Source organism: Drosophila virilis, chromosome 5 (assembly GCF_030788295.1).
Source record: "Drosophila virilis strain 15010-1051.87 chromosome 5, Dvir_AGI_RSII-ME, whole genome shotgun sequence".
NCBI classification, from domain to species: domain Eukaryota; kingdom Metazoa; phylum Arthropoda; class Insecta; order Diptera; family Drosophilidae; genus Drosophila; species Drosophila virilis.
The window spans coordinates 22786915-22809014 of record NC_091547.1 but is presented as its reverse complement, the minus strand read 5'-3'; the positions used below and the strand labels follow the sequence as shown (position 1 = coordinate 22809014).

General features: G+C 36.7%; 4 protein-coding genes across 4 annotated transcripts; all 4 read right to left on the bottom strand.

Moving 5' to 3' along the window:
• Positions 1-5125: 5125 nt before the first annotated feature.
• On the bottom strand, positions 5126-6250 carry LOC26531234 (angiopoietin-related protein 7). Its single transcript, XM_015174815.3, has 3 exons — positions 6106-6250; positions 5517-6034; positions 5126-5452 (listed from the first exon to the last, which is right to left on the bottom strand). Exons 1-3 carry the CDS (start codon positions 6172-6174, stop codon positions 5296-5298), a joined length of 744 nt encoding a protein of 247 aa, XP_015030301.1. The 5' UTR covers positions 6175-6250; the 3' UTR covers positions 5126-5295.
• A 1111-nt stretch (positions 6251-7361) lies between these two features.
• LOC26531370 (angiopoietin-related protein 7) lies at positions 7362-8494 on the bottom strand. Its single transcript, XM_015174831.3, has 3 exons — positions 8338-8494; positions 7750-8267; positions 7362-7685 (listed from the first exon to the last, which is right to left on the bottom strand). Exons 1-3 carry the CDS (start codon positions 8407-8409, stop codon positions 7529-7531), a joined length of 747 nt encoding a protein of 248 aa, XP_015030317.1. The 5' UTR covers positions 8410-8494; the 3' UTR covers positions 7362-7528.
• An 803-nt stretch (positions 8495-9297) lies between these two features.
• On the bottom strand, positions 9298-10369 carry LOC26530966 (angiopoietin-related protein 7). The gene is made up of 3 exons (XM_015174780.3): positions 10230-10369; positions 9641-10158; positions 9298-9576 (listed from the first exon to the last, which is right to left on the bottom strand). The coding sequence occupies exons 1-3, from the start codon at positions 10299-10301 to the stop codon at positions 9420-9422; spliced, it is 747 nt and encodes a 248-aa protein (XP_015030266.1). The 5' UTR covers positions 10302-10369; the 3' UTR covers positions 9298-9419.
• A 786-nt stretch (positions 10370-11155) lies between these two features.
• LOC26531544 (angiopoietin-related protein 1) lies at positions 11156-12266 on the bottom strand. Its single transcript, XM_015174859.3, has 3 exons — positions 12119-12266; positions 11539-12047; positions 11156-11474 (listed from the first exon to the last, which is right to left on the bottom strand). The coding sequence occupies exons 1-3, from the start codon at positions 12188-12190 to the stop codon at positions 11318-11320; spliced, it is 738 nt and encodes a 245-aa protein (XP_015030345.1). The 5' UTR covers positions 12191-12266; the 3' UTR covers positions 11156-11317.
• Positions 12267-22100: the final 9834 nt, after the last annotated feature.

Sequence of the window (22100 nt, the reverse complement as noted above, 5' to 3'; positions counted from 1 at the left end):
ATTAAAGATTTGTTGCTGCTGCTGCAACGACGACACCTGCAACATTTGAGGGCGAGCAGTGAAAGACTTTTTTATGCTAAATACCGCCGCATTTTATTGATGACGACAACAGCAACGAAAACAATGTGATATATCTTGCTCTTGCCCTACGCTCGCACACAAACACACATGTAACTTCGACAACAACAACAACAAATGAGTGACAAAACACCACAAGGAATTTTAATCCCAAAATGATTGATAATCATTTGCAAGCCGTAGAAGAAAAAGCTTTATCACGTTCCGTTTGCTAGGTGTAAAGTCTATGCGGTATTATAGCAACGCGTTCAGCATCATCTTCTACTTCAGCTTCTTCATCTTATTCTTCCTTTTTTTTCTACTTCATCATTATCATCATCAGCTGCTGCGACTGGAACTGGGTTGGGTTCGGGGGCCAACCGTGGACCAGGGCCTAGCCATTGTGCGCTGCTAATGTTTGCACTTAATTCAACAGACAATAGACAGGAAAGCTGCTGGGCGCATTTTCTTTTAGCTTTTACCTCAAGTGCTGATGAGTGCAAGGGCGTGTAGAGCAGAGGCGGGGGGGGGCTGGAATCCATTCCAAGCGGAAAACGTTGCCAGCCAGGGCGAAAAATCTAAATTATGTCGTTGCCGCCTGGCAACGCATAGAAAAATGCAGCGTTTTGTTAGCATAAAGAGGCGACGATGCGCTTTTTATGAATGGCGCGACAGCACTGAGAGAAATTTTTTAGTTTCGGCTGCAAATGAGAGATCAAAGCAACATTTTCGAAATATAAATTACAAACGAATCAAAAAGAAAGTAGGAAAATGTAAGTAAATTATCATAGTGAAAAATTATAAATAAATAAAATAAAATGAAATAAATTAAATAGATAAAATTTGTTCAGTTTCTAATTTTGTTGTTAATTTTTCTTGATTCTTTTCAAAATCTTTTAAGAATTTATTAATTTTACCAGATTTGTTTCATATTTTCCTTCTCTCTTCAGTTTGGCATGCTTTTCTTGCAGTGTCGTATATCTATGCCTGTACACCCACCCACAGTCAAACATTTGCCATATCATGTTGCACATTTGACTGCCAACAAACTGTTGTGTGTGTGTGTGTGTGTGTCAGCCGCCCCAAAAGCCCCTCAGCTCCAGTCTCGTTTATTTCACTTGTATCTCATTCAACATTTAGTTAAGCGCTTTTGCATCTAAAATTTTCCATTTGCATAGCCTGTGGCAACAACAACAACAACAGCAACATCATTATTTTTATCCATTTAGTCTTTTGTTTGTGTTGGTGACACTTTTTCTAGCACACACACAGCCACACTCTTATGCAGGCATGCACAACTATTTAACCTGCGAGTCACCTGCGCTGCGTTTGGTAGTCATGAGTTTTGATGATGAGTTGAAAATTGAACAAAAGCTGATTTAAGTCATAATTTATCATGATGTTTTTGGGGATTAGTTGCGCTCAATTTAACAACTGTTTATTTTTAACACGTCCGCATTGCGCATACGCCGCATGTGACGTGCATGCTCTGGCTAATGTTTTAATTTATTGACTATCAAATGTTTGAGGCTTTTGTGTACTTTGAATGCCTGGTGCCTACTGCATTGGTTTGTGCCACTTACAAATGCAACAAAGCAAATGCCCCCTGCCCCCTAAAACTGTTTGTGTCCGTTGCATGACATGGCCGACCACGCCCACAAGATGCCAAGCAAAAAAATAATAAAAAAAAACTCGTTCTTTCACTTTTGCCTGCCTGCAAGCGCGAATTTTATGGTTACACCCAACCAAAAATCTCTGATGAGGATCGCGCGCGCCGCACAAGTTCTAGCGGTAAATAAAGAATTGGCCAACGATGGCAACGCCAACGCCGCGCCCACCCAGCGGCCAGGCAAAGGACCACCAAAATGATAAGTTGCTGTTTCGCTTCTGCCTTCATTTAATAAAAGTTTTATTTCTTTTATTTTGGGTGCAGTTTGGATTAAGAAATTACAAGATACTCGCCCCACGCAACCGCTAACTAAAAAAAAATTGAATTTAATTTAATTTAATTTTCTGCAACACGTCCTACACCGCCACTCTGAAATTGAAAGGAAAGTTGACCCACTGGGTAACTGAGGTGGTGCCACAAAAGGGTCTGTCGCCTAAATCGCCCCGGGCTTGAATTAAGACATAATAAAGCTGTCCCAGCCCAAGCGTATCCAACGATTTCTCCTCTTTCCCTCTGTTTTGCTCTCAGCCATCCGTCAAGCGTTTCGGGACGTCAGTTTTTGAACATCTTGGAACACCTTTTCGGCTGAGCTGACGAACGACATAGCTGGAGAAGTAGTGTGTCGAAGGGGGCTTGAACGATATTTTTGAATTTTCAGCGGGTACTTAAAGTTTATTACTTAATGTGCAACACAGTCAAGGTGACATTTCCCATCTCGATATTCAGCGTACATAAGGAAATCGTTCACTCGCTTGCTTGTAGTTAAAAACTTGGACAGTTCGCAACAGAAAAATATCAATCAGTAGTAAGTATCTTAGTATATATATAGTGTGTTTAATGTTCGGTAATCTGAAAATAAAGTTTTTGGTTTTTGGGTATCATTTTGAGCACTAAGAGCGTGTGGTTATATCTCTGGCATATTTTGCAGTTCATTTTGTACTCGTGGCTCATTGTCTTGGCTCCCATGTGTGTGTGTGTGTGTGTGTTTGGCTGAGTGTGTGTTGTTTGACAAACGAGTGTCATTTATCAAAATGTGACACTATTTGCGCCAAGTCATGTGTTAACTGCACTTTATTTTATTATTATATGTTGCCCGTGCCCAAAGGAATATCACGCCGCCACACAAAGGCGTTGCTGGCGCAGGAGCTGCTCCTTCTGCCAGCTCAACTCAACTGAATTGAGGAACTGAGCTGTCTGGCATTGGTTTTAAAAGTGCTCTCATAAAATATATATCATAATTGAGGGTTATACTGTTTTTTTTTTTTCTTTCTTTTCGTTGGCCAAAACTTCTTAAGCGCAAAAGTTTAGCAAAGCAATTGACCCATACACGAAGCCATGGCATGCCTAAAGATTGAGATATGGTTAGTGTGTGCCCAGGTTTTGCTTTCTGGGACAGCTGGCCCTTTGGGCACACTTGAAGAATTGCTTGTTATTAATATGTGAGAATATATTAAGGTTTTATTTTATGGCTACATGGAATTATTTGAATAATAATTTATTGTTATTTATAGCTTAAATTAATGCCCATATTTAAATTCTTATTAATATCTCAATTATTTTATTTTATATTTATATATATTGTTTGTATTATGCAGACGTCTTAGCTGTCTTACAGCTAAGACATTTGCTTTATAGCAAGCCCAAAAACAACTGACAAAAAAATGTTGCTGTGCCTTTCAGATATTTTTATGGTTTTTTTTTTTTTTTGTTTAGGGCGGGAACTGCATTTAGTGCCAATAATATAAATATTATTATTATGCGCTCCAAACATGGGCGCAGTTAAATATTTTACGCGGAGCAATGAAGCTAAATATTTTAGTTGTTGTGCGTGTGTATGTTTCTTTCTGGTTTCCAGAGGCCCAAATATCGAAAAGTGATTTCTTGCACGACAATAATTTCTTTTAAATTACGCATAATTGAAGTACGCGCCACTCGAACTTGATCGATGATCGATGCAAACTTGGGACTCAAGCTGCTCCTTAGCACTTTGGTCGAAACGTGTTTCTCTTGAAATTACTATATAAAAATGTTTGAAAAAAAAAAAAATGGAAAAATAACTAAAGATTGCGCCATAATTATTTAATTTCTTTGCCAAAGCTAGCGTTGGTGTTGGCTTCTCTCCATATGGGGGCCAAGTTCTGCGACTTTTTGGCCAGCGGCATTGACATTCGAATTAGACACCTGACACAATAGCCCAAAGACTCGTGACTGTCATTTGATGGGTTTGCCGTACAATAAAGCTCAGTGCGCCTCAATCAACGCATTGACTGAAGCCTTGAGTTTAATATTATTTTTTATGCATTATTTGAAATTTGATTTTGATTTTCTACATTCGTGGGCACTTAAGCTGTGCGCATACTCGTAACATAGCCTTGTACAGGGTATTTGTGTTTATGTGATAAGTTATGTAACAACTGAAGAAGTCCCCATAAAGTGTATAGATTCTTTTATACAGCTGATATAGCAGCAAGTGGCTAAAAATAGGTTGATATAACAAAAATATTATTTACGTAATAAAATCATAATAATTATATGCAGGGTATTAAATCTTGGGTAGCCCACATAAAAAAAATGTGTGGTTTATTTATTTTGTCTGATTTTTTTCTTGGCCGTGTGTAATTTCATATCAATAGTTGTTGTTGTTGTTGTCTTTGCTGTTTTTGGGTATTTAGTTTTATTTTTGGTTGCTGCCTTTGTTAGCGCACTAAGCGGATTTTTTCTTACATCAGTTTAGTGTCACATTAGCGCTGTTGTGAAGTGCGACCCAGGCACTTAACCGTTCCAAATGCCATTCAATTGGCTCTGCTTACGGGGGCGACAGATCACATCAATTCAATTCAGTTCAATTCAGCCCAGATCGGATCAGATCACTTCAGGTATTCCCTCCTGCTTGCTGTCACACAATTGGTGCCACATTTCAATGCACACCACATGTCGAATACATTCAGTAACATCTTATATAGATGGCATATATAACCCCGTCTGATCCGTATCTGTTTGCTGTTGAAGCTGCCTGCAGCGTTTAGCTCAATCCACACTTACATAAAATACTTCAACAGAACGCAACTTATGAATTTCTTGCTGTTTTGTTTGTCTTCTCTTTTAAAACTCATGCTTTTATTTTTTTATGACACTGCGATGCTATCAGTTTTTGTATATTTGCCTTTTTTGCTGCCTTTTGTCCAGATTTCTGATCGTTAAATTCGTCGCAAGGAGCTCGATTCATTCGATGAATCATAAAGTCATACAGGTATTTACAAGTCAGTTCTTAGGATTTTTTTGGTAGTTTGTTTTCGTTTCGAATTATATAGTTAACGCTCCGTCTTGTAAAACAGAACTACCAGAACTGTCAAAACCGATCAAATTTCATCGAATAAGTGGAAAATATAAACATGTTAGTTATATTTTTTGTATTGCAACCAGTTTATTTAAAATAAAATAGTTTTCTTTTTTTTTTCAATAATATTATAAAATATAATTCATTAGTTGTTTGGCTCTCTAGATATAAAATAAGTACCGCATTATATTTGCATTAGAGCGCGCGCTTGCTGATTAAATCAAAGTCGCTCCTAGGTAAGTTTTTCGGCTTCGAGGGGGCGAATCATCATCAGGACGTTTTTCAAGGAATAGCTACGGCCATGCCAATGATGCCAGTAAATGCAGCCGTCTAACTCCAGCTCATTTGAATCCTCCATTTGGCAATCGAAACTAAAGCCGTTCAGGTTGCTTTACGATAGTGAAGAGAAATATGTTAAATATTTTCCATAACAAAAAATGTCGATAATAATACCTGTCAGCGCAGTGGAAATACCACCAACCGCCTTTTAGAGCATTTGCGCAGCTGATTTCCGGAAGCAAATCATTATCCTGATCTTTGGTTGAAAATGAATTTCCTACATGTCCTTTCAAAGAATCGCCAGCATTTCCGCTGTATTGGCCAGTCGACACCAACCGGAATTTGTCGCTCTCACTTCCGATTACGAAATTATCATATCTGGCATAGCGTACTTCGCCACTTTGATCGACAAGCTTAACATAGAGCTCGTGTCTTTGAGAGTTTGTCATTTTATGCAATTTCTGTAGACCTATCCAATATTCACCATCGGCTGACCCGAATCCTTGAGCATATTCTGACCAATTTCTAAAGAAGTCAACACTTCCATCTGTGCGACGCTGTATTACGGTCCACCCTATTCCTGCAGTCACTGAATCGCATGCGACGGAAAAAGGCGCCTCTCCTTCTATTTCTATTGTCTGTACTCGCGCTGGAAGACAACTTTTCGGAAATACATTCGTGGGGCTCTTATGCTAACAATAAATTAATTGAAAGAACATGTTTAATAACATTATAATAACATTTGCTCATGTTGACTACTCACCGCATCACCAGATAATACCGCAATCAAAATTGTGAATAAAGCTGCACATACTTTTAAATGTTTCAACATTATAAAGCGGTCTTCGAATTTCGTTGCCAATTACAGGGAAAAGCCCGACTAATGTGAGGTAGAATTGAACTGCACATCGCTTAATAACCTATTCGTCAGGAAGTGTTATGCTTATTTTATAATAGAAAGTGTTAAAATTGGATTACATTTAATTATATCCGCTTGTGCAACGACTAAAAAAGCTTGTCTGAGCTCTACTTGAAATTTATTCAATTCAATTTAGACACGTCTTAAATTGGGACCCTAATCTTCGGTTACCATCCTACTCCAGCTGGTTGGACCAACCAAGGATCTGAACGTAATTTGGGATAGTTAAGTAAACACTATTGCTAATCAAAGAAAGCATACGGCTATGTACAGGACATAAGTATAATATGTTCTTGTAACTAATACAATTTGTATACCCTAAATCTATTTTAAATGGCATCAATAGCCGAGTGGATCTAGCCATGTCTGTCTGTCGGTCCGTCCGTCAGTCTGTAAGTATGAACGCAAGGATATCAGAACATATAAGAGCTAGAGACTAGACTTGAAGATGTTGGTCCTCCTAGTGCATGCGCAGATTGAGTTTGTTTCCGATCATCGATAACTTACTCAGTTTCCGAGCTATCGATAAAAATCGATATCGACATCCTATTTCGCGCTCAAATTCATTTTCAAGGATCTATATAAAAAATCATTTGAGACGTGTTTCAAATTTTTCGCAGAATCAAAGCATCATCGGTTATAGCGATTTGGGGAATTCCACCCGCAAGTTCGAAAAATTCGCGAAAAACGTTTATATGAAAATTTTAAGCGTATCATCCGATCCACCTCAAACTCAATTTTAAAGTTCTGTGCTTAAATTCATTTTAGGGGTGTTTCACACTTTTTGAAAAGTGTATCCCTTCATGGTGGAAATGGGCGTCAAAGATTTAATGGGTGACGTTTCGCGCTTAAATTAATTTCCATAAAAAAAATCATTTGAGACCTATTTTACATCTTTGTCAGAATCAAAACAATATCGGTAAAAGTCAAATTTTTAATTTTTTTCCGATTTGCTTCAAATTTATTTTTAAACTTATACATGTAAACTTGATGAATACGAGTTTTAACAATTTGGGAAATTCCACCCGCAACAGTGATAAATTAGCGGTCAACGTTTGCATGAAAGTTGTTTGTATACCGTGCGATCAGTTTCAAAATCATTTTCAAAGCTTTTTGAGAACATTTATTTTATACGTGCCACGGCCAATTCGGCCTATACCCGCCAGTATAATATAATTCATTAGTTGTTTGTCTCTCCAGATAAGATATAAGTACCGCAGTTTATTTGCATTAGAGCGCGCGCTTGCTGATTCAATTAAAGTCGCTCCTAGGTGAGTTTTTCGGCTTCAAAAGGGCGAATCATCATCTGCACGCTTTTCAATGAATAGCTACGGCCATGCCAACCATTCCAGTAAATGCAGCCGTCTAACTCCAGGTCATTTGAATCCTCCATTTGGCAATCGAAACTAAAGCCGTTCAGGTTGCTTTACGATAGTGAAGAGAAATATGTTAAATATTTTCCAAGGCAAAACATTTCGATAATAACACCTGTCAGCGCAGTAGAAATACCACCAACCGCCTATTAGAGCTTTTGCGCAGTTCATGTCAGGAAGCGAATCATTATCCTGATCTTTGGTTGAAAATGCACTTCCTATATGTGCATTCAAAGAATCGCCAGCATCTCCGCTGTATTCGCCAGTCGAAACCAACCGGAATTTGTCCTTCTCACTTCCGATTACGAAATTATCATATCTGGCATAGCGTACTTCGTCATTTTGATCGACAAGCTTAACATAGAGCTCGTGCCTTTGAGAGTTTGTCATTTTATGCAATTTCCGTAGACCGATCCAATATTCACCATCGGATGACCCGAATCCTTGAGCATATTCTGACCAATTTCTAAAGAAGTCAACACTTCCATCTGTGCGACGCTGTATTACGGTCCACCCTATGCCTGCAGTCACTGAATCGCATGCGACGAAAAATGGCACCTCTCCTTTTACTTTTATTGATTGTACTCCAGCTGGAAGACAACTTTTCGGAAATACACTCGTGGTACAGTCATACTTAAAATAAATTAATTGAAAAACATGTTAAATAACATTATAATAATAATTGCTCCTGTTGTCTGCTCACCGCATTACTTCCAGATATTACCGCAATCAAAATTGTGAGAAAAGCTGCACATACTTTTAAATGTTGCAACATTATAAAGCGGTCTTCGAATTTCGTTGCCAATTACAGGGAAAAGTCCGAAGAATATTAGGTAGAATTGAACTCCACATCGTTTAAAAACCTATTCGCTAGGAAGTGTTATGCTTATTTTATAATAGAAAGTGCTAAAACTGGATTACATTTAATTATCTCCGCTTATGCAACGACAAAAAAGCTTGTCTAAGTTCTACTTGAAATTTATTCAAATCTGAACAGTTGCAAGTGAGCAGCTGCGACCATGACAGTCGTTTCAGTAGATGCAGTCAGCTAGCTTTAAATTATATTGAACGCCCAAGTCCCAATCAAAATTTTTACTTTTGGATTGCTAAGAAAATAAAGCATTTATGTTAATTATTATAAATGTTATATATGTGTGCTTTCAACATTTTGCTACTGGAACAGTAGTAAAATAATAAGTCGTTTGCCTTAGTACTTTACATTTTATTTATTGGCACGTAGGACATAAGATGAAAAAGTATTGCGGTGGCTGGTAAGCTCTTCGGATATTTAGATAAAGATCTAAGTGTAATTTGGGTGCATATGTACATTTATTTATTTAATTATTTACAACTATGACAGTTTAGTATTATCATATATATTTATAATGTAGTGCTGCTGGGGCCATCGAATATGTATATAAGGATCTGAACGTAATTTGGGATAGTTAAGTAAACACTATAGCTAATCAAAGAAAGCATACTATTTCATAGAATTTTTAAGATGGAATTTTGTATATCGTTAGTATATAGTTACATATAATTAAAAGTGTGTCAATGTAGGGAAAGCAATACATACGTGGAGGTTATGTGATGGAAGTTTATTACTTTATTTATTTCGTCGAGTTTGCCAATGTTGCAAACAATTTATTTAAAAGGAAAATAGTTTTCTTTCGTTTTTTATATTTCCATTAGTTTTTATTAGTTGCTTGGCTCTCGACATATGAAATAAGTACCGCATTTTATTTGCATTAGAGCGCGCGTTTGCTGATTCAATTAAAGTCGCTACTAGGTGGGTTTTTCAGCTTCAAAGGGGCGAATCATCATCTGGACGCTTTTCATGGAATAGCTACGGCCATGCCAATGATTCCAGTAAATGCAGCCGTTTCTCTCCAATTTATTTGATTTCTCCATTTGGCAATCGAAACTAAAGCCGTTCAGGTTGCTTAACGATAGTGAAGAGAAATATGTAAAATATTTTCCATAACAAAAAATGTCGATAGTAATACCTGTCAGCGCAGTGGAAATACCACCACCCGCCTGTTAGAGCTTTTGCGCAGTTGATTTTAGGATGCGAATCATTATCCTCATCTTTGGTTGTAAATGCATTTCCTACATGTCCTTTCAAAGAATTGCCAGCATCTCCGCTGTATTCGCCAGTCGAAACCAACCGGAATTTGTCCTCCTCACTTCCGATTACGAAATTATCATATCTGGCATAGCGTACTTCGCCACTTTGATCGACAAGCTTAACATAGAGCTCGTGTCTTTGAGAGTTTGTCATTTTATGCAATTTCTGTAGACCGATCCAATATTCACCATCGGCTGACCCGAATCCTTGAGCATATTCTGACCAATTTCTAAAGAAGTCAACACTTCCATCTGTGCGACGCTGTATTACGGTCCACCCTATGCCTGCAGACACCGAATCGCATGCGACGGAAAAAGGATCCTCTCCTTCTATTTCTATTGATTGTACTCCAGCTGGAAGACAACTTTTCGGATATACACTCGTGGTACAGTCATACTTAAAATAAATTAATTGAAAAAACATGTTAAATAACATTATAATAATATTTGCTCCTGTTGTCTGCTCACCGCATTACTTCCAGATATTACCGCAATCAAAATTGTGAGAAAAGCTGCACATACTTTTAAATGTTGCAACATTATAAAGCGGTCTTCGAATTTCGTTGCCAATTACAGGGAAAAGTCCGACCAGTATGAGGTAGAATTGAACTGCACATCGCTTAATAACCTATTCTCCAGGAAGTGTTACGCTTATTTTATAATGGAAAGTGTTAAAATTGGATTACATTTAATTATCTCCGCTTATGCAACGACTAAAAAAGCTTGTCTAAGTTCTACTTGAGATTTATTCAAATCAATTAAGACACGTTCTAAGTTACGTAAATATATCATCAATGGGTTATTGAAGGGCGCATCTAATTTGGGCGATTTCTCCTGAAACCTAGTTGTATTAAATAATGCAAGTATTTTTCTTACTATTCCCTTAAGATCAATTTTCATTGATTTTATTTATATATTTATGCATATATATATATATATTTATATATATATATGCATATATATTGTTTTTCTGCGTAACATACGACATAAATATATCTATATACATAGCAACTAAGTCAATAATCGATCTGACAATATATGAAATTTATTGTAAATTGTAAGAAAGAATCATTAACTGAACTTGCAAGTGAGCAGCTGCGACCATGACAGTCGTTTCAGTAGATGCAGTCAGCTAGCTTTAAATTATATTGAACGCCCAAGTCCCAATCAAAATTTTTACTTTTGGATTGCTAAGAAAATAAAGCATTTATGTTAATTATTATAAATGTTATATATGTGTGCTTTCAACATTTTGCTACTGGAACAGAAGTAAAATAATAAGTCGTTTGCCTTAGTACTTTACATTTTATTTATTGGCACGTAGGACATAAGATGAAAAAGTATTGCGGTGGCTGGTAAGCTCTTCGGATATTTAGATAAAGATCTAAGTGTAATTTGGGTGCATATGTACATTTATTTATTTAATTATTTTCTTTTTCTTTTGTTTTTTATATTTCCATTAGTTTTTATTAGTTGCTTGGCTCTCGACATATGAAATAAGTACCGTATTTTATTTGCATTAAAGCGCGCGTTTGCTGATTCAATTAAAGTCGCTACTAGGTGGGGTTTTCAGCTTCAAAGGGGCGAATCATCATCTGGACGCTTTTCATGGAATAGCTACGGCCATGCCAATGATTCCAGTAAATGCAGCCGTTTCTCTCCAATTTATTTGATTTCTCCATTTGGCAATCGAAACTAAAGCCGTTCAGGTTGCTTAACGATAGTGAAGAGAAATATGTTAAATATTTTCCATAACAAAAAATTTCGATAATAATACCTGTCAGCGCAGTGGAAATACCACCAACCGCCTTTCAGAGCTTTTGCGCAGTTGGCTTTCGCATGCGAATCATTATCCTGATCTTTGGTTGAAAATGGTTTTCCTGTATGTTTTCTCAAAGAATCGCCAGCATCTCCGCTGTATTGGCCAGTCGAAACCAACTGGAATTTGTCCTCCTCACTTCCAATTACGAAATTATCATATCTGGCATAGCGGACTTCGTCGTTTTGATCTACAAGCTTAATATAGAGCTCGTTTCTTTGATTGTTTGTCAGTTTATTTAATTTCTGTAGACCCATCCAGTATTCACCATCGGGTGTCCCGAATCCTTCTGCATATTCTGACCAATTTCTAAAGAAGTCAACACTTCCGTCTGTGCGACGCTGTATTACGGTCCACCCTATGCCTGCAGTCTCCGAATCGCATGCGACGGAAAATGGCGCCTCTCCTTCTATTTCTATTGATTGTACTCGCGCAGGAAGACAACTTTGCGACAGTACACATTCACTCTTAAAATAAATCAATCGAAAGAACATGTTAAATAATATTATAATGACATTTCCTCATGTCGACTACTCACCGCATCGCTTCCAGATATTACCGCAATCAAAATTGTTAGTAAAATTGCACATGCTTTTGAATCTTTTAACATTTTAAAGCGGTCTTCGAATTTCGTTGCCAATTACAGGGAAAAGCCCGACTAATGTGAGGTAGAATTGAACTGCACGTCGCTTAATAGCCTATTCGCCAGGAAGTGTTACGCTTATGTTATAATAGAAAATAATAAAAATTAGATTACATTTAATTATCTCCGCTTATGCAACGGCAAAAAAGCTTGTCTAAGTTCTACTTGATATTTATTTAATTTACTTAATACACGTTATAAGTAAAACTTAAAGTGTGCATAGGTTATGTTTTGGTGCGAATATTTAAATAAGTCTTAATTTGATTCAGCAAAAATATAATTGTGGATATATTTTATGTGTGGGCGCTGATAATATGTGTTACTGGGCTATTGTTTTGATAAAAGGCTAGTCTATGATGTTGTAATGGGGAATAGACATGGAGAAGATGTGTTAATAATGTGTGAAGGTGTTTGTTATGCTAATGGCCAAATATTGGAAAATTTTTGTTTTGCATGGAGGTTTATTAATTTTGTGTGTCCAAGACGCAAACGAATTAGCTTTGTTACGTCCAGTTTGCCTATAGCAGGTTTTTGAAAGAAAAATGTCTTGATCATCTTCGGCTAATATAACTAAACAACAATGATGCCTTAAAATACCAAAATTACAAGTACATATTGTGTTGCTTATGAACAAGTCATGCTAACAAGTCAGAGTGTATGCCAAAAATATTCTCTTTTATTGCAACAACAAATATGACCGTGCTATCGAAAACTCTTAAGATATATTGTGAAATGCTCTTCTCTGGTGGAACACACAGCAACAGCTAATGCGGCGATAAGTTAAGGTTAGTTAGCTGTGAATGTGGCCACAAAGGCAATGTATGCCACGAAATAAGAAAACAAAAACAAAAATGATTTATCATAATGGTAGACGGTGGCCTGGGGGCTTCCAACGGCGTTGCCTTAAACGGCCGATAACTGCAACAACAACAACAATGACGCGACGACGCGACGCGGCTGGACCGAAATGTCAACTCTTCATATAAAAATTAACAAAATATAAATTTGAAAAAAAAAACAGATTCAAAACCAGAAATATGCGTTTTTTTTCGGGATGCGTTTCTGTTTTCATTGCCCATCGGGCTTTGTTTTTTTGTTTTGTTTTTCTTGGCAATTTATGTGGCGAGCGTCCCTTTTGGTATCGAGTTACGCCTGCGCCTGTGCGACAATGTTGAGTTTTTGGACTCGGGCACAAATTATGAATTGCCGTTGCCCGTTTTGAAGCTTATCGAGCGAATGCATCGCTGCGTTTAAGTTTTGTTTTTTTCCTCTTCACTTCGTTTTTCTTATAAAATTTTTAATCTATGTCAGCGCATTTTTATCTAATGGCTTCAGCTTCTACCCATCTTCCCATTGATTACTTACACGCACAGCAGGCAGGAATTTGTATCTCCGATTTCAATGCTGACTTATGACATGGTCTCCTATCAGAGCTCAACTCTGCTCCGTTCTGCTTGGCTCTGCTCTGATAGCTTCATAAGCCGCGATAAGACCAAATTCAAGCGCTAATTGCCAGCAGCAAGACCTTATGAGGCGCCGGGCATTTGTCTGTGGGTGCGGGGCGAGCAGTGGCTGGCCGGCCATTGACAGTTTTCCAGGTGGCAGCCGCGCGGTCTTGCTATCAGCCGCTTGTTATCGCCAGACAAATGCATTTTGCAAATTATTAACATACTCCTGGATGTATATGTTTGGATGTGTGTGTGTATCTGTAGCAGTGTGGCTCCTACATGGCCGCAACAGCAAGTCGAACGCGCGGCAACAGATACATTTGTATCTGACGCCAGTAGGCTGCGGTGGAGCGCTAGCTGCCGGTCTCTGGCTGCTCTGTGGCTGTGGCTGTGGCTGTGGCAACGGCAGCAGCTAATTGATGTCAGTGCACAAAACTTGATTTATTTCTATTAATAAATGCCCAAATGCAATTATTTGGCATGCAGGCATACACATCCACATACATGCATAGATATCAGAGTGCCCGCTGAGAAATTTGCTATATGCATGAAAATGGCTATTAATTTTAAAAGAAATTTTGTTATAATTTTTTTTTTTTACATATTTCTTTGTCGTATGATTATAGTAATACTATTTTTGTTAAGTAAAATAATAGATATAACATATAATTTTTGTTTTAATTTAATTCGTTCGGTAGTAGTAGGAATATTGGGATATATAAATAGTAAATAACATTTTATTTGGGTATATTTTTATATTTTTGTTTGTCATATAAAAAAGCAACATTTTATTTTTATTTTTGTTAAATTAAGTAATAATTTTATTATATGTATATATTTTCAAATAATATAAATTTCTCAAATTGATTTCTCTTACTAGAATATAATATATAATTGGGGTCTATAAAAATTAAATGAGATTTTATTACCGGAAATTATTGAAACAAATATATATTCAGTATCCCATGTCTTGCAACTTATAAGCCCAAAAGAGGCTTGACTTGTATATAAATTAAATTTGGAATGAATGAAACACTTTGGAGCTGCTGAAATCAGCCTTATCTTTGGCACAGATTTTTTGAAGCTTATATATGTATATAAACCTACTATATAATCGGGTTTTAAAAGTAGCACGGGTCTATAGATTTTTGATATCGTTGTCGCGTGAGGCTATAAAATATTAAGTCAAAAAACTGATAATCATTTTGAATATTTTTAATATTTTTTACATCTGTTCTGTTGGGTTGGGAGGGCTTTTCATACTTATTATTTTATCATTTTTTATACATATGTATTTATCAATCAATTTGAAGCAGATGCTGATGCTGCATTTTCCACTGGGTCTAAGCGAGGCTGGTCAATAAATCGCTTGTTTGGCCACAATTACATACACGAACAGCAGCCGAAAATGGCCAAAAACTAAAAATGCTGCAACTGCAGCACAGTTGTTACTGATACTGTTGATATTGTTGTTGTATTTTGTTGTTGCTGGCGTAGTAGCTGTTGTTGTTTCGATAAAAATCAGGTAAAAATTTAGTTGCATAAATTTTAACACCGATTTTAATCGACGCCACGTCTCTGGCTTAGACAACTCATTGAGCTGCTAAACGCGCATTTTCTTTATATTTTATTTTCAATTTTATTTATTATTTTTTGCATTTTCTTCTCTACGTCGAAATCGAAATCGACGTCGACAGCGACAACGATCGACACTTTACGTGGCAGCATTTTTCGCTTGTAATTACGGTCAGCAGCAGTTCCGGTGTGTTTCTTGTTTCTGTTGCTGCTGCTGCTGTTGCAAATGTACTCTATAATTTTTGTACGCTCGTAAATTATTGATATGTCAAATCAAATTCTGGGCATGTTTTTCAGCCTGGCACCACCACAAATTTATGGCTTACAATTTGTGTTGGCCGCAAACTGGTTAAAAAGTAAAGTGCAAAATAAAAAACAAATATATGAAAACTTTAGCTTGAAAAAATTAAATAAAATGAATAATGAAATTGAGAAAATAAGGGTATCGGACAGACGGACAGACAGACAGACGAGCATGAATATATCAATTCGACGGTTGATCTAGAATATATATACTTTATGGGTTCGTAGATGTCTCCTCTTATGCGTTACACATAACATGACAAAATTATGATACTCTCTAATTAAATTGTATTCATTACTAATTACATACGCAGAAGTTCTTATTTATACTTTTTATATGCTCTTTTTGAAAAGGAATAATATTGTATATTTTAATCATATTAATGTTAATTACAGGTTTAAATGATAAGTAATTGTAATTGTAATTGTAATTGTTGTTATGATGATGTATCAATTAATTATACTTTTTAATGTCAATAATTATTGTATAAATACAGACATATATTATTTTGTATCGTTCAATAAAAATCTATTAATTGTTTATTTAGTTAATAAATTTATTTAGTTTAATGTTATGATTGTTTTAAATAAATTTTAAGCACAGATCTGATCTTAAATAATTATTATAAATATTCATTTTTTATTTGTGAATTATTATTTTTGGGATGCTCAAATACTTGTGAAACCCAGGACAGTCAGAATTTTTTTAAACAGTACAACTTTAAATTTTTGGTTATCCTTAAAAATGTATTAAGCCCACCTCGTATGTGGAGTAAAAATATTAAAGAGACTAAAAAGCATTTTTGAGACAGCCGCGGCCCATGTAAAACACTTTGCTTAACAAGCCGACTGCGCGAGGCCCCCTGCTTTCCACCAAGTTGCTATGTTTAGTTCCTGGCTGGTCGAAAAACGAACATTTGCGAGTTACCTCATGTTTTGGCTTTTTATTTTCGCTTTTGGCCATAGTTTTGACATAACTGGAGCGGTTCGTTAGGGGCACTCATATGTGGCAGAAGAGTGATGGCGTCTGAGAGGAGGTGAGGCAACCTGACTGTGGACGGGTTTGGCGTTGTCTAACAAAATGCTCAAATGCTTGTCTTAGCCATTTGCATTTCGATCTTTTGGTAAATGACCAGCAAGCAGCCAAAACATTGCCTGGAAAATCCTATGGTAATAAAAGTTTTGTATGGAAAATTACAAAGCGGAGCGCGAATGTGTTGGCCATTCCTGGTTTGTTATTGGGTTTTGGGATTTTGGGTGCATTTCGCTGTTTGGTTGCTTGGTTGTTTGGGTGTTCGGGGCTGGGGCTCGGTTTTCCTGGCTGCTCTGCCAGCGCTCTGCCGCTTTGTAGTGCATACATTCAACTTTCACTTTTCGGCTGCCAAATGGCCATTTGGGCATTTTGTGGGCCATTTTGGCTGACTGCGCTTTAAATTTATGTTGATTGCTCCAGTTTGTTTTTGGCTAAATGTTGTTAAATTGTTTTCCGCTTAAATGACATGCATTTGACAAATGATTAGGCCTAGTTTGTGGTCGCAATGCTAACCTCGACCTATTATACAAATGCATAACCAGCTGCTAAAGGAAATAGATATTAAATAAATGTCAAATGGCTCAGATTTGTTTGATTTGATTTTAGAAATGTCAACAAATTAGAATTCAAATGAGATGTAAACTAATTTATGCTTAGATATGCGCTAAGCTTCAAATAAATACATTTTACTTTTATTATAATAAATTAAAATGTTTAATTTATATTAAAGAAATGATTCTTAAATAATAAAGCCTAATAAATTTATATTTTTTTGTGAAAATATCCTTTATATAATAAACAATTGTCGATTATTATATAATAATTATCTTTTTGATTCTTTTGTTTTAGAGCATTTCAAAAATCACCAGTCTAGAGCCGCTATCAGCTTAATCGAAACAAAAATTTCAGGTAATATATCTTTACTTTGAAAATTAATATTTTATATCTGCATAGATCTTTGATTTATCTCAAAACAAAAATCTTTCACTACCCTTGCTGACCGCTTGGGTGCCCTGTAACATTGCTGCACTTTATTCGCGGAACCATAAAACATAAAAAACTAAACCCGCCGAAAATCTCGGACAATGTCAATAACGAAATAAATACTAATAAAGTCTGGGCTCATGAGTCCCGCAACGAGTGTCCCTTTTGTGTGTACTACATAAATTTCAATATTTATGGCCAGAAGCGAAAAACGGCGATTGCTACCGAAAGGGCACAGAATCAAAGAGCTGCCATCTCGTATATGTTTCCCTTGTGTTGGCATTTTCGTTTTAGTTTTTTTTGTTTTTGTTGTATCTTACTTTTGGGTAGGCGTATGACAAGCAGGGCCGCTGTGGGCGTAACCCAAATAGAGGCGTGCGCGGCATGCGCCGTTTTACTCTTTAGGGTCGCCAGCAAATATACGACTTTCATTTCTATGTAACTAACGGCCGGACAGGGACAGGGCAGCTCGCGCCTCGAAAATGGCATATGCTATGTGGCTCTATGTGGGAACTGGGTTCCGCTGATCCTGCTACAGGACCTGGTTGGGCATCATAAATCGCTGCGACATAAATTCAGTGCAGTTTTGACATGGTTGCTGCCTACCTGCCTACCTGGTTGCAGGCACCTGACACAAGAATTGTATTTGGCTGTTGTTGGTATTTCGCACGCTAATCTCTGTAAACAAATCACTAGAGCGCGCGGAGGCGTGGTGGGCGTGTACGGTGACATGTCCTTGGGGACATGTTGTTTTAATTGCTGCCAGACGTCGCAATTTATGAGCATCAATAAAGTGTCAACTTTTGTTTTGACTGCAGAACGTATAGAGAGAGAGAGATGAATAAAAAAAGCGGCTTCTGGTTGTTGTAAATCATCCGCGTGACTTTCCTAGAAAACTAGTCGGAAGGCAAAAGCCACTACAGTTAGCATTCTGCTAGGGTCTTTTGAAATGGGCACTGGAACTGCAGCAGATGCTTAACTTGGTCCAGACATGCAAGCCAGGCCCCGGCCAGGCGGACGTTGTTTGTTTTTCGTTTTAGGTATTTGCATTTCAATTGAAGCGAGTAATTAATGTATCGCATATCTGTAGAATTTTAATTGCCAAGTCAATGCACTCGCCACTCGCAGATGCATCATTCGTTTCAATAACACTAGACAGCAAAGTAGGGGAAATGCACCAAAAATAGCAGTTAATTATTAGTATTGGTAACTAAGCAAACAAAATAAAATTAACTATTGTTTACCATTAACAGGAGCTGGCAAATATTATTAAAACGAATTAAAATTTGGAAATTATCCAATTATGTAAAATATTAAAAAAAAAGTAGACTTAAAATACAATTATTTTACAAAGAAAATCAAATCAAACGTCTCATATAACATAAATATACATTACTTAAATATTATATTTGAAAATATAATATAATTAGGATATGTAAAACTTAACATTTTAAAAGTTCTTAGTAATAGAGCTATTCGGATTTATAGATGAAATTCAACAGAACATTTTTAAAAATCATTTATATGGCTTGGGATGAAAAAATTTGCTTAATTTAATATAAAGAAATTGCGTTTAATTTATGAATTACATTTTTAAAAAAATAATAATTATAATATTTGATGTATACTATAAATTTTAAAAATTTATTGTTTCATTAAATGGGTTTTTGCTTTATGAATACGTGTTCTATTTTGACAAGTAGTCAAGCCAGGGTTACATCAGGTCAACAACAACTGTTCATATTATATTAGAATTTGTTTCATGGTGTAATAGGCGCGCGTGTGGCCTCGTCACGTAGCCTACTCAAAACTTAAGCCTCCAAATGGCAGCTGGACCGGGCAACAACAATTAAAATCTGAAAGGGTTCTCGTCTTTTTTTTTCACTTTATATACAATTTTCGCAGTAATCTAACAAAAACCACAAGCCGACCACAAGCAGGCCTCATGACCAAAATCCTCATCTCGAATCGCTGGCAACGAGCGTTGCGAATGCCCAATGCATATTCTATGCCATATTTCTCTAGCTCGAAACAGGGTAACAAGCCAGCAAAAATGAAAAGAATACAACAAAACTCGAACCAAAAAAAAAAAAAAAGAAAAATAGAAAACAAATGCTTGAAGTGGCTGCTGTTGCTGCACGTGATGATTGCATCATTGTGTCAGCTTAGTACGTGCCCCACAACGCTCGCTTGTCACATAAAAAATGACACAAAATTCTCGGCATTTGCTGCATTATAAACTTTTGCATGCTGTCGACAGATGTTTGTTTGGCAAAAAAAAAAAAAATATTTAAAAAAAATCAGAAACAGAAACAGAAAACAAAATAGAAGAATAATATACCACAAATTTCTGTTTACCAAAACTCTGTGCCGCTTGAGCCGAGCACAATCTAAGCATTTGACACTTGCGCTCTGGGATTGAGGCTGGCAAATGGCCAAAACCAAATGCTATCATTTCAGAGTGCGGTTTTACAATTGGGATTGGATCAGATATAGTGTCTGAATATGGCTATCAAGTCAGACTATGACAATGAACACAGCGAACACACTCAGAGACATATGCAAGATTTATACTACTGTAATAAGCGATAATAAAGTGCTCAAATGTCCTCCATGTTCACTTAGTGAGTGCATATTCGTGCATTGCACATCGCTTCAGCACTTTTAGGAAAAGCTGGTTCTAAAAATATTCGAGTTCGGATACTATAGTTTAACTAGAAATTAAATACAAATATATCAACACATATTCGTGTCCTCCATGGTCACATCTTACAATAAAGTACACATTTCTTCTCTATGGTCCCTTAGTGAGAGCATATTAGAAGATGCTGGTTCTAATAGACATGAAATAAAAAATGAGAAGATTTAGTAACATATACATGTGTACTCCATTCTCACATATTTCAATAAAGTGCACTTGTATCCTCCATGGTCAATTTGTTTTTAGCACACAACATCAGCAATTTGATAACATGTTGGTTCAAAATAATATATGAGTTGGTCTTATAGTAACATATACATGGGCTCTCCATTGTCACAATCTTTTGCAAATGTGAATTATCCATAGAATGGAAACATTCTAGCTGCCTGCTGTTCCATTTAACTCTGTATAGTTTTCTTTTACTTACTTTGGTTTTATCAATGACAATTCTGACTAGCTTCAGCTTAAAACTCTTTAATGGAGCATGATGTCGCCCTCATGTCTGAGGCCTATTTCTGTGTCTGAGTCATATGAAAACCGAGCCACAGATTGCTTCTGAATGCCCGTTGCCCGGTTGTTCAGCTGAATACCCAATGCTGACCGATATCCGCTTTATTGTTATGCAAAATCAACCATAATTTTGGTATTATAAAAAAATGTATAAAGTAACATTAAAAACGCATAATCAAAAAAAAAGAGAATAACAAGACCAGAACGAAGCCTTGGCATAAACCGGGCAACTTTCGCCCGGGGTTTGGGTACAAAGCCAACGCTTTATGTATACGACTTGCTTGGGTCCAAGTGCAATGTTGTTGTGCACAACAAAAGGAAGCAGAAGCAGAAGAAGAAGTTTGGTTTTTCTGCTTTCATAATTTATGGCAAATGCGCGCATTAAACTTCATTAGATCGAAATTTAAGGCCGAAGCGTTACGTTGATGCGCCCATTAAAATGGGAACACAAAAGTCAAACGCGGCATCGTTTAAGGCTGCTCTTTTTGTTGCCCATTAAAATTGATGCGAATGGGTATGATAGAGTTTCAGTTTGAAGCAGAAATTTCTAGTTTTATAAATTATTTGAATGGGTAAAAAATGTAACACTTTTGGTATTGGTATTGGTTGGTATTTTTAATTCAAGTTTGGATTACTTTTATTTTACTGGCTGTTGTACATTTCATGGTTTGAAAAGTTACGTTTATATTCTTAAAAGTAGATCCGACAGATAATAGCCATCAAATTGTTGGGTCCTTGTATCTAGGAACAGCTAAAATGTACTCAATAGTTGGATAAATTATTTAGCAATCGCATTCTTGGAAAATATGCTGTAGATCAAAAAATATCTATGTACTGGGTATCTTATATGCGATCAGTCTTTATTGAGTCTTGTAACTTTTTTGTTTGCAATTAGTTCAGTAGAAGTTCAATGACAGCAGCCGCATGGAGAAAAAAATAATAAAACTGGAAACTGGACTACAAGTTCATTGAAGCTGGAGCTGTGACTGCGGCCAATACGAGGAATTATCACATAAATTTATTTTTAAAGAAATGCCGAAAGAAATGCACCACCAACTGCGTCATTGTTGGCGGTTGCATTTGTCAAGCGGCAGCCGTCGAGCAACTTGCACACAGCGTGTGTGCCCCATGGCACCCCCTGTCCCCTGCTGAATGCTCCCCCCTTAAATATTTTGGTAGTTTATGTGCAACACCCACCCAAAGACAGTCGCCGAGAGTTGTGGGCCCCCTTTCAATGTTTTTTTCTGTAGATTTCTCAGCCATGTGTAAGCATTTGCCGCCAAGTCAAAACTAATTTTGTATCTGCTGCTGCAGCTGCTGCTG